Source organism: Rana temporaria, chromosome 7, assembly GCF_905171775.1.
Source record: "Rana temporaria chromosome 7, aRanTem1.1, whole genome shotgun sequence".
Lineage (NCBI taxonomy): Eukaryota > Metazoa > Chordata > Amphibia > Anura > Ranidae > Rana > Rana temporaria.
Window position 1 is genome coordinate 35925588 of NC_053495.1, and position 13391 is coordinate 35938978.

The 13391-nt window shown below is 42.6% G+C and overlaps 1 protein-coding gene across 1 annotated transcript in view; it reads right to left on the reverse strand.

The window, feature by feature from the left end:
- TAFA4 (TAFA chemokine like family member 4) overlaps positions 1 to 13391 on the reverse strand; it is a 301486-nt gene that overhangs the window by 149291 nt on the left and 138804 nt on the right. The window contains exons 2-3 of the mRNA XM_040359200.1: positions 8959 to 9095; positions 5787 to 5902 (exon numbers count right to left, since the gene is read on the reverse strand). Coding sequence (XP_040215134.1) covers positions 5787 to 5902; positions 8959 to 9038 — 196 coding nt within the window. The 5' untranslated portion in view covers positions 9039 to 9095. The remainder of the gene's footprint in view (positions 1 to 5786; positions 5903 to 8958; positions 9096 to 13391) is intronic.

A 13391-nucleotide genomic window follows, 5' to 3' on the forward strand; every position in this document is an offset into this window, starting at 1 on the left:
AATTTCACTCACAAGGTTTTAAAAGCACTTAAAGCATGCTAAAATGACCTGCAGTACTATTGCCTGAGTTCTCAGCTTTGCGTGTCTTAAGTGCACTTTAGGGTACATTAAATACTAATACTAATGCTGACAAATCAGGTCCAATATAACAAAGCTGCATGCATGAAAGCCTCTTCTAATAAAAACATGACAGTGATGTTTCCTGTTGGTAAAACAAGGTAAAATAAGGTAATTTCTCATTACACCACCCTGGGGCCTGGCTGCGCCTGTTACTTCTGCTATTCCTAATGCTACACCACTGACAAAATAGCTAAACGGATGTCAAAGTAGAGACAAGTAGAGTTCCAAAATGGGAGCAGCTGCCTAAGATAACCAATCAGATTTGTTCTTTAAGCCTCATGCACAGCGGGTGTTTAGCCCTGATGTATGAGACTCCGGCGATTAGGTGTGGGTGTAAGGCACAGGCGCACCTTCCATGCCAACTGCCAGCAGCCTGTAAAACTCTATGAGAGGCTGAAAAATGCTGCGGCAGGACAGTGCAGCCAGCGATATGAATGTCTGGGGTAGTGTATGCCCTGGAACAAAAGCCCAGAACGCAGAACAAAAGTCGTGTTGCGCAATTACTGTTTGCATGTGTGTGTGTGTGTGTGTGTGTGTGTGTGTGTGTGTGTGTGTAGGAGTTGCTTTTTTTTTTTAAAAAAAATAGTTTTATTTATCTTATTGTAAACTCAAATTTTCACCTGGGATTCTGACAGCTCTGAACCTGGAAATACTCAGAACTGAGTGCTTCTGTGTTCATTGATCACAGAACAGATCAGGGAAATTCCTATGCTTTTTAGCTCCATCTAGTGGCCAAATGCGATATTTTCAATTTTGAATCATTCAAACAGCACAGGAAAAAAGCCTAATAATATTTGGTTTTTTTGCCCCTTTCACGCAGAATTTTTTTTTACATGCACTTATACTGGGTGAATAATAAATGCACCCCACACTGTATGTTGCAGCGTATGTATAAATGGCACCAGCAGTCCATTTTTGGGTTGGCGTCCTTACAGTCAGGGCAGCCATCACTAATTTTGGGGCCCCTTACACAGCTTTAGGCAATTTCTTCTCTCCTAATGCGAGATAATAAGCGGGGGGGGGGGCTGGGGACCATTGGGCCCCTTACAGGTGTAATGCAAAAATAAATTTATAAATAAAAAATAACGGGAGGGGGGCCTACCGGGCCTGTAAGGGGCCCTGGGGGGACCATTGGGTCCCTTACAGGTGTAATGCAAAAAATAAATAAATATAAAATAAATAAAAAAAAACGGGAGGGGGGGCAGCTGGGCCTATAAGGGCCCTGGGGACCATCGGGACCCTTACAGGTGTAATGGAAGAAATATATAAAAAAAAAAAACGGGAGGGGGGCCAGCCGGGCCTGTAAGGGGCTCTTAACAGGTGTAATGCAAAAAAAATATATATATATTTAAAACAAAAAAAAAAACAACGGGAGGGGGGCCAGCCGGGCCCCTTACAGGTGTAATGCCTGTACCCCCTAATGGCGGCCCTGCTTATACAGTAGTGCAACTGCTGTGTTCTTGCTTGCACAGTACAATGTTTAAACAGCCCTAAAGGAGAGCACAGCCAGGCTGGTGTACTGACTTTTATCTGCTGCCATTGAGCAAAAAAGACAAGTCACCTCCGTGCCTCAGGCTGTGATTGGACAATGAGGGAGTAGCAATAGGCAGATGTAGTTATCTCTCTGCTCTTTCCTCCTGTCAGTATGTTATTTGCCGGTGTTTTGACGAGAAATGCCCCTGACGCATAATGCCCGCCCAGTAATGGGCTTGTGCAACGCTTGCACAGTAGGGAGCCGCCAAAAGCCTCCGAACATCGGAATTGACGATCAGCTGTAGACGGCGCCTGCGCACAATAGCCGACATTGTGCCAGATGCTCCCGATGCTAGTGCAAGTCTGCAAGTGGCGTATTTCTTCATGATGGTCGTCAATTCCGATGTTCGAAGGCTTTCGGCGGCGCTGTACTGCACGTGCGCAGTACAGGGCGGGCATTATTCGGCAGGGGGCATTTCTCAACAGGACACCGACACATGAGCATGCAGTGCACTTTACCAGCCCCAGGCGCGGCTCCCCGCCATCTCAGTGCTACTGGATAAGGGAATACAGGATTCTCAAGTCAAATTCAGGTCTTTACACTTGTTGGGGCAGATTCACATAGATTTAGAAAGGCGCAGCATATCAGAGATATGCTACGCCGCCGTATCTTACCTGGCTTTAAGTCGAATCCAGGAAGATTTTGCGCCGTAAGTTACGGCGGCGTAGTGTATCTCTCGGCGCGTAATTCAAATCAGCGGGTAGGGGGCGTGATTCATTTAAATGAAGCGCGTCCCAGCGCCGATTGAACTGCGCATGCTCCGTTTCGAAATTTCCCGCCGTGCTTTGCGCGAAATGATGTCGCAACGACGTCATTTTTTGAACTTTGACATGACTTACGTCCATCCCTATTCACGGACGACTTACGCAAAAAAAAAAAAAATTAAATTTCGACGCGGGAACGACCGCCATACTTTAACATGGCAAATCTATCTATACACCACAAAATAGCAGCTTTAACTATACGCCGGAAAAAGCCGACTAGAGACGACGTAAGAGAATGCGACGACCGCGCGTACGTTCGTGGATCGTCGGAAAAAGCTCATTTGCATACCCGACGCTGAAAACGGCGCAAACTCCACCCAGCGGGCGCCAAAGTATTGCATCTAACATCCGAAGGTATACGAAGCCGTACGCCTGTCGGATATTACCCAAATGCCGTCATATCTTGGTTTGAGGATTCAAACTAAAGATACGACGCAGGAAATTTGAAAGTACGCCGGCGTACTTGCTCTGTGAATCTGGCCCGTTGCATTTAAAAATAGATGTAATACATTTTAATAAACATATAACTTATTTCATTCATGTTTTTTGCCTTCCTGGAATTTAGCCTTAGAATTGTAAAGCACAAAAATTATTTAGTAATGAAAAGTAAAATGCGAATTTTTCCAAAATAAGTAATAATAATAATAATAATAAAAAAATAAATAAAAAAAATGCATCATTCCATTGTGCTCTGGAAAAACTTGTGAAGAAAACTGTGTAAATGTAATACCGTCCTCACTTCCCCTACTACACATGCATTATGCTAAGTCATTCCCCATCTGGGAGCAAAGCCGACTACAGTATGTAGCAGAGATCATTACACTGTAAGAAATTATACTAAATAATTCAGCTCCAGGCTCCATTTTACAGCCATGATAGAGTTCCTGCTTCAAAATAAAACTAAACAAACAGGTAACGGCTAATACAGAAAATACGCAGAACAACAATGAGCCTTTTACATCTTTTTGGTTGGATAAAAGAATAAAAAAAAAGAAAAAAATGAAGAATAATAAAATAAGCTGGAAAGAAAAAAAAATTCAATAATAGGAAATAAAAATAGATTATTACATTCTGAAGAGTATGTACACACATTTTTACTATTTTCGTCATGTATTAATTTAAAAAAATTATAATAATTTAAAAAAAAATGAAAATAATTAGTATTAAAAACATTATTACAATGTATGTATTTTTTTTTGTCTAGTACATATTTAGTAGTTTGCAATTTTTTTTTTATATCTTGTGTATTATTTGTATTATGGGAATGTATTTATATTAAACAAAGTATCAAGTGTACATAGAACCGTGGTTCAAATGATAAAACAGCGCTAAATAAATATTGTTGGATAGCCCCAGGTGGGAGCTTAAAATCAAGAAACAAGAAAGGGGGTGAGCACGTCACTGACCACCGCAGTAAAGCCTCCCTTCACGGTGGTGAGTAACAATCAGACAAGCAGGAAGTGAACAGAACAGAGAAGAAATAGAGCAACTTCTGAGCAATAACGAACAATGAGGAAGTGAAAAGAGGAATGTCTGCAGGTAAAGGATGCTTATTATGAAAAAAAATGTTTTCCTTTACAACCCCTTTAACAAATAGAGGTGTGACAGACATCACTTCATCTACTGTATGTAGCAGCTATTTAGCTCTGTAACATTCTTGTGATCTATGTATTGTTAATCCTCTGCTGAAATGTATTGACATGAAACTGCTCTGTGGTCGTATTTTTCTCTAGGAAGGACTCTTCCTAGAGCAACTCTATAAATCCATGATGGTCCATTTTGTAGGAATGAGTTTTTAGCAGATGTGTATATTGTAAGTTCCTGGTTGAAGTATTAAATACTACCTATTAGAAAAAAAAAAGTATCCTTTTGCAGTCCACAAGTGATAAGTGTGATGCCTTGTACACACGATCGGAATTTCTGATGGAAAAAGTCAGACGGAATTTTTTCATCGGATATTCCGACCGTGTGTATGCCCCATCTGAGTTTTTCCTTCGGAAATTCCGACGGACTTAAAAAGAGAACATGTTTTCTTTTTTTCCCGATAAAAAAAATCGGAAATTCCGTTCGTCTGTGTGTAACTTCGATGGAGAAAAAACCCACGCATGCTCAGAATCAAGTCGACGCATGCTCGGAAGCATTGAACTTCATTTTTCTCGGCTAATCGTAGTTTGTACATCACCGCGTTTTGGATGGTCGAAATTTGGTGTGCAAGACAGCTTGAGCGGAATTCCGCCGGAAAAATCCATCAAAGTTTATCCCGATGGAAATTCTGATCGTGTTACAAGACATAAGTCTGGTAATCCAATGATTCAAATACCCAGGTTACTGCTGTGGTTAAAATACAGACATGAATATTAGGATCTGAGTTAATACTTAACTCAATGGCACAAAGGAGGAGCACACTCCCCTCAGTCTGAGTTTATACATAACTCAATTGTCAGAGGAGGGCACTCTCCCCTCAATCTGAGTTTATACATAGCTCTAAATTCAGAGGAGGGATTCTCTCTCCACAATCTGTGTTTATATATAGCTCAATGGTTCAGAGGAGGGATACTCTCCCCTCAATCACAGTTTATACATAGCTCAGTGGTTCAGAGGAGGGACAATCGCCCCTCAATCTAAGTTTAAACATAGCTCAATGGTTCTGAGGAGGGACAGTCGCCCCTCAGTCTTAGTTTATACATAGCTCAATGGTTCAGAGGAGGGAAACTGTCACCTCAATCTGAGTTTATACATAGCTCAATGGATCAGAGGAGGGACACTCACCCCTCAATCTGAGTTTATACATAGCTCAATAGTTTAGAGGAGGAACACTCGTCGCTCAATCTGAGTTTATAATTAGCTCAATGGCAAAGAGGAGGGCACTCTTCCCTCAATCTGAGTTTATATATAGCTCAATTGTTTAGAGAAGGGCACTCTCCCCTCATTCTGAGTTTATACAGAGCTCAGTGGTTCAGAGGAGGGGCACTCTCCTCTCAATCTGAATGTATACAGAGCTCAATGGCACAGAGGATGGTGTCCCTCGAATCCTCAGTCTGTGGGAACAGTCAAATAGTGCGGAACTAGTGCTAGTCTCTCTAACTTTAAAGGTCAGCATGTATTCCACCACTGCAGAATGGAAACTCCCTGAAAAAAATGTATTTCTAAAATTTGATTGAAGAATTTCTTACAAATAATAAAAAAATGAAACCAACAATTAGCTTATAACCTTAGAAATATGACCAAAAGCCACTAGTGCTTCCCTTTAAATGTACAGCACGATATCAGGTGATGTTATTCGAAGACACTGTCAGCAAGCTTGTGGCTAAATGCTGGACTGGTTATTAATTGGTGTGAGCGTCAGACAATGAGATTAACTACCTTACCTGTTTGCCCTCGGGAATTGAGGCTTGAGGCAGATAAGAGCTTACAGCACACCATTAAGACGTAGGCCAAAATGAGCCAGTGAGGCAGAAGCATCGAGTTGGCATAAAACCTCATCCTGAAAGGGGAAAATAAAACAATGAATTTACTCTACAGCCAATCAATGTAAAAGGCAGTGTTCTATATGGAAGGTAACAAGGCATCTGAAGAAAGAAAAGAGAACTTGGTAAAGCAGGAGACATGGGAAGTTGGAAGCAGAAGGTTGAGGAAAGTTAGTGGAAGGGCAGCAGCCAGTTTGGGCAACCAAAAAAGTGTACAATGAAGTAGATATGTGCATTCCCGTTCGTACGAATGTTATTTTCGTACGAAAATGTTCATTTTCGTACCCGCAGAATAATGTGTACATACGAAAAAATGAAAGCACCAAAATACGAAAACGACGGGATTACGAATGAGCCGCATAACGAACAACCGCAAATACGAACGCACGATCTGACGAAAATACAACAAAACGAAAACAGCAAAAGAACGAAAATTACATCTATAACAAAAGACTTGCTTTCTGTATTTTGTTTGAATCCTTGTTCTGTTCGTATTTTGATTTTTAGTCGCATGTTCATATGACATCTAACAAAAGATTTTCATTCTGTATTTTGTTTGAATCCTTTTTCTGTTCGTATGTTCATATGACATCTATAACAAAAGATTTGTATTCTGTATTCTGAATTCCTTTTTTCTGTTCGTAATTTGGTTTCAAAATACAGAATACAAATCTTTTGTTATAGATGCAATTTTCGTTTTTTTGAATTGGCAGTGAGTGTAGTTAGTTAGTGAAGCAGCTTCTCTTTTGTGCTGAGTACAGTAGTACAGTAAAGCCAAATAAACTTTTCTGTGGATTTTCGTCTGAAGGGAGAGATCAGTTGGCTAGACTTTTGAACCTGGAACCCAAAAATGTTTTTCTGATGGAGTTTAAAAACGAACGAACGTTCGGTAAAACGATCGTTTTTATGTTTGTTGTTAAAAAAGTCTGACCAAGTGTATGGGGCTTAACAAAAGTTAATATGGATGAGCCGCGTGTTGAAAGTGCAGCGAATCCCGCGATATATTTACGAAAGTACAAAACAACGAAAATTCGCGAAAAATATTGTCTAACAAGTAACGAACATGAATTAAACAGAATAACGAACCATCCCGCATGTACGAAAATAAAACGGTAACCAAAATACGAAACGATCGGAATACGAAAAAATCGTGTCGTACGAAAAACGAACGGGAACGAACAGGAAAACGGGCGTCTTACGAAAAACGAACGGAAACGAACCTACGAAACTATACGAAGCGGAACAAAAAAAAAAGAAAAAAAATTCTGTGCACATGTCTACAATGAAGTACCCTGATACTCAACATAAGGCTTATTTGTAATAGACGTGACAAAGTTACTTTATATATAACAAATAAGTGTGCAACCTATTGTAACAAAAAGCTCAGCAAAAAAAAAGTCCTCACTTGAAGGTGTCATTAAAATCTTATAATAAAAAAATGTGTCCAAAAATTTGCTCTTTGTGTGAGTTCATACACATCTGTGCTTAAAACTGAGCTTTCCCCCACACACAGGGAATTATGCGCCTCTTACCAGAAGTAATGGATCCCAGATGATAGGGATCTCACATGCTTGTTATGATATAAATCAGCTGCGATGTTCCACTTCTGAAACTTCGGTAGAAAGCTCCGTCCTGGTAGGATAATAACTTTGCCTGCATACGAAAATATCTCATACACTCTTGGCTCCACAGATCATCCTGCTGTTAGTGCTCTCCTGCACAAAAGTATCAAAAAGGGAGAAACTTCATAGTGTAGTGTGTAAAAATTTACATTTATTGAAAGATAACCGATTGCACAGCCACGGACCTCATCCTGCAGGCTGGTGCGTGGTGTCTTCACAGAACACAGCTCCTCCCAACGCGTTTCCCCGTATGACACATCGAGTGGGAACTTGATACTTTTGTGCCGGAGAGCACTAACAGCAGGATGATCAGTGGAGCCGGGAGTGTATGAGATATTTTCGTATCCAGGCAAAGTTAATATCCTACCAGGTAGGAGCTTTCTTATCGAATTTTCAGGAGGGGAACATTGCAGCTGATTTATATCATAACAAGCGTGTAAGATCCCTATCATTTCTCTAAATAGCTTTCTTTACCTTAGTGCAGTCCTCCTTCACTTACCTCACCCTTCCATTTTGCTTTTAAATGTCCTTATTTCTTCTGAGAAATCCTCACTTCCTGTTCTTCTGTCTGTAACTACACACCGTAATGCGAGGCTTTCTCCCTGGTGTGGAGAAAGCCTCTTGAGGGGGGAGGGGCGAGCAGGAGTATCAGGACGCCCACTAACACACATCTCCTTTCTCTATCTGCAAAGTAGAGAGTGTCCTGACCCTCCTGCCTGCCCACTCAAGAGGCTTTCTCCACACCAGGGAGAAAGCCTTGCATTACTGTGTGGAGTTACAGACAGAAGAACAGGAAGTGAGGATTTCTCAGAAGAAATAAGGACATTTAAAAGCAAAATGGAAGGATGAGGTAAGTGAAGGAGGACTGCACTAGGATAAAGGATGCTATTTAGGGAAAACATTTTTTACCTTTACAACCCCTTTAATCACTTCTCTTATGGCAGAGCCGGTAAGAAGGAGAGCTTTTTCATCTCCCTGCTGCTAAACAGAGCAAATGCGCACCAGGTGATTAGGGTGTGCCCAGGCACATCCGGCAAGCCCTGTGCACACGCCTATGGTGGCCTCATTGGTCAGTTAGAGGCTAGGCAAGGACCAGAGCCAAACTCGAACTTTGCAAGAAAGGTCAAATTTACATATTCTTTTAGCTTTCGTTATCTCTACGTCTTCTGATTATTTTTTACTGAAGGTGACCTTTTCATCATGTACTATTTGAATTGCTTAGGTTTGTGACACATTTTGCTTAGTCTTAAATCTGACCGACAGCAACTGCTTCCAGGAGTTGGTGTAACGGCTACAGACGTATATTCTTTGGCAATGCATGACGTTATCCTGCAGTGAATACAAACAACAATCTTCCAGCCCGCAACAGACACAACCCCTATCCAGTCTGTCACTCCGGAGAATCCATCTCCTTCACCACCTCTGTATCTACAATTCCAGAAACTTCTTACCTTGGGGGCTTTGCAAGAATTTTATTCCAGTCAAACACAATTATTTTTGTATCTGCTTCAAAGTTGCTCCAAATTCCCATTTGCAGTTACAGGTAACAAGCTCTGCATCTCATAAAATATCTTCCCTCCGAAGAGACCTACAAAACAAAATAGAACAGACGGCAATTAGAGGCTTAAACTGTAATGTTTGCACAGCTTTCCTTCCCAATATCATTGTTTAGAATCAATATCAAGAGTTTCTGTTCTTGAATGAAAGTTATTCATTGTAAATGTTTCTACCAATCCCGTATTGGTTGTGGCCTAATGGATGAGCATGCTTTATTTTCTTGAAGTTTCTCCCTTTTCCCCATAATGCTTCTTCTTTTTGTGCCCATGTTTAGGTTTATGTCTATGAAAAGACATACTGAACAGCCAGTTGCTCTCCTGTCATCAGTTGACCCAAATATATCTGCAAAGGCTGGAGGTGACCAGTGGCGGTGCGTCCATAGTTGGCGCAGGAGCGCTGCCCCCTCTCTCCTGCACGCACCCGTCACTCAACAATAGGTGCTATACTTGTGTACACCCTGGGACACAGACGACATCTCTTTTCAGCCATATGACACCTTCTATAAAGTTTACAACACTGTTGTCCAGCTTAGGAACCGCTTTAGTGAGGACCTATTGTGCGGGGTTGATATTTCAGCTTGCTGTCTGTGACATATCTGTTGTCCCAGTGGGTCCCAGGACCACTTACTCTAGCACAGATGACGTACGGGGCACAAACTGGCTGCATTTTCGGGCACAAACTGGCTGCATTTGGGGGCACAAACTGGCTGCATTTTTGGGGCACAAACTGGCTGCATTTGGGGGCACAAACTGGCTGCATTTTCGGGCACAAACTGGCTGCATTTGGGGGCACAAACTGGCTGAATTTGGGGGCACAAACTGGCTGCATTTGGGGGCACAAACTGGCTGCATTTTTGGGGCACAAACTGGCTGCATTTGGGGGCACAAACTGGCTGCATTTGGGGGCACAAACTGGCTTCATTTGGGGGCACAAACTGGCTGCATTTGGGGGCACAAACTGGCTGCATTTGGGGTCACAAACTGGCTTCATTTGGGGGCACAAACTGGCTGCATTTGGGGGCACAAACTGGCTGCATTTGGGGGCACAAACTGGCTGCATTTGGGGGGGACAAACTGGCTGCATTTGGGGGAAAACTGGTGGCGTTTGATGGGCACAGTAGCTGTGTTTAATGGGCACAGTGGCGGCAATTTTTTTTTTCTGTTTTTTTTTGCCCCCCAAAAATTTGGAACACCAGCCGCCACTGGAGGTGACTGATAAACATATGATCATTTTTTGCTAATTCAGCCATTAATGGCCAGAGTGGTATCCTACATTTGTTGACATGCCTAAGCAATTCAAACAGTGCAGATGAAAAAAAATTTGTAAATATCCCATTTCAAAACAATTTGTAAATTCTGAAGATATAGGTAGCTAAAATCATAGACAACTCTTGACTTGGTCAAACTAGGTCCAGCCCTTTACTACCTGCCAAGCCTACCTACTGGTCCTCTAATGTGATGACTGACTTAACTGACTAATAGTCCAGAGAGAGCTGGAGGTGAGGTGCTGGATGCAGATCTTTAACCTGTAGAACTAAAACATTGGTCGGGCCCATGGGTGTCTGCAGCATAGGGCAAGGGGGGCAATCCCCCCCCCCTAGAACTGTAAGAAGGTGTTGAAGAAAGAAATGATCCACGCCCCATTTGAATTAGGCGGGCTTGCGCCAGAGGGATTTATGCTACGCCGCCGCAACTTTACAGGCAAGTGCTTTATGAATCAAGCACTTGCCCGTAAAACTTGCGGCGGTGTAACGTAAATGCGATACGTTTCGCCACCGCAGATGTCTCTGAATCTGGCCCATTATGCCTGTGTCACTAAGCAAGTGATCACTGTTTTTTTTTTTTATTCTTTATTTAAAAGAAAGGGAAATACAAACCATGAATAATCAATACATCACCTTAAGCCAAGCAAAAGAAACGGCTGGCCAGCTGGCATGTATCATGAATATCTTACGGTCTACATAGAGATGGTTCTACTATGTAATCACTGTTAACTGTCATTGTAATAAAGGACTTTGTGCCATTGAGACAATCGCTTGGCAGTCTTTCTTGACTCTTCTTTTACTGACCACTAGGGACGCTCAGCAACAATATGCAGGTTTGTAACAAAGCTTGATTTTTTTAGAAGGAAGAGTTGAGATGTGCATATGGTTTTCAAAGGAGACTTCTGCGTATGCATGAATGAATTGTCCGTATAAATCATCTGTATTTGAGACAGGGTCACTTTACTGTCACCAGTGGCCCAGATTCAGGTAGAATTGCGCTATATTTGCGCGGGCACAGGGCAACGATTTTGCCCTGCGCCCACGCAAATATTTTGCGCTGCCCTCGATTCACGGAGCAGTAGCTCCGTGAATTGCAAGGGCGCGCCGGCTAAATTGCCCGGCGTAAGCGCACGCAATGTAAATGATCCCGCCGGGGGCGGGAATCATTTAAATTAGGCGCGCTCCCGCGCCGAGCGTACAGCGCATTTGCTCCGTCGGGAAACTTTCCCGACGTGCATTGCAGCAAATGACGTCACAAGGATGTCATTTGCTTCAAAGTGAACGTGAATGGCGTCCAGCGCCATTCACGAATCACTTACGGGGCCCGCGCAAGTTTGTGAATCAGTTGGGAGTATGCAATTTGCATACTACACGCTGATCACAATGGGAGCGCCCCCTAGCGGCACACGCAAGAATGCAGCCTAAAATCTGCGAGGCATAAGAGCCTTATGCCGCGCAGATTTTAGGCTGCAGTCGGTGTAACGAGGTTCCTGAATCAGGAGCACTCGTTACACCGGAGCAAGTAAGCAATTGCGCCGTGTAACTTATGGTTACACGGGCGCAATTGCTTCTTGAATCTGGGCCAGTGTGTATTGCAGCATTGTGCAACTTCATCGTAGTGCCAAGAAAAAAACTCCTGCGCCCCCCACCTCTGGCCACATTGCATGCCATAGAAGTCAATGCGGAACTAATTATCTTCATTTCTATTGACTTCTATGGGGAAACTCGCTTTGATATGCGAATGCTTTGGATTACAAGCATTCTCCTGGAACGGATTATGCTCGTAATCCAAGGTTCCACTGTAATATTTTATACATTTATTACACAAATATATAGTGTATAAATAAGCGTTCACATAAAAAATGAAGTGCAGAGAAATACCCCAAACCAGGACATAGACAACAATAAAGTGTTATCGAAACCATTTCCAAGACATCCAAAGATAAGATAAGAGCTAAGATTTATGTTTAATCTAAATGTATTAGATTAAACATAAAATATCACAATAACATGGTCATAGAAGCCAAAAAAGAGATATTGCACTAAGTATAGTACATATTCAATAGTATATTCAATAGTACAGGATAAAAAGGGAAATAGTTTTTGTCCGAATTACGGAGATTTTCGTATTCGTTTTAACAAACGATAACGAATGTGCAGAATCCGAAATCTGAAAGATCCGACATAAAAAATGCTTTATTTTTGTTTCGTTGTGACAACAGTTCGATATAGACAGAAGATTCGACATGACGGTGACAATAGCGATCTGTGTCTATTGAACCTGTGGTTGAATGTGCCTAACCTAACTCTATTAGTCCAAGATTATTCGACATAGAGAGAAAAGATTTGATATAAAGTTTTGACGAAGCAGTCCCTGCGAGTGGACATTTATGCGTCGCCCATAGGCTATAGAAGAATTTTAATGTTGGTTGACTAGTAATAATAATTAATAAATATAATTATTACTAGTAGGGTTGTCCCGATACCACTTTTTTAGGACTGAGTACAAGTACCGATACTTTTTTTCAAGTACTCGCCGATACCGAATACCGATACTTTTTTTTAAATGTGTCCCCAAATGCAGCCATGTCCCCCCACAGATGCAGCCATGTCCCCCCACAGATGCAGCCATGTCCCCCCACAGATGCAGCCATGTCCCCCCATATGCAGCCATGTCCCCCCATATGCAGCCATGTCCCCCCATATCCAGCCATGTTCCCCCCATATCCAGCCATGTCTCCCCCCATATCCAGCCATGTCCCCCCATATGCAGGCATGTCCCCCCCATATGCAGGCATGTCCCCCCCCATATCCAGCCATGTCCCCCCCATGCAGCCATGTCTCCCCCCATATCCAGCCATGTCCCCCATATGCAGCAATGTCTCCCCATATGCAGCAATGTCTCCCCATATCCAGCCATGTCCCCCATATGCAGCAATGTCTCCCCATATCCAGCCATGTCCCCCATATGCAGCAATGTCTCCCCATATGCAGCCATGTCCCCCTTACCTGCATCGCGCTGCATTCCCGCTGCCGCCGACTGGTTAATACGGGCGGGGAACA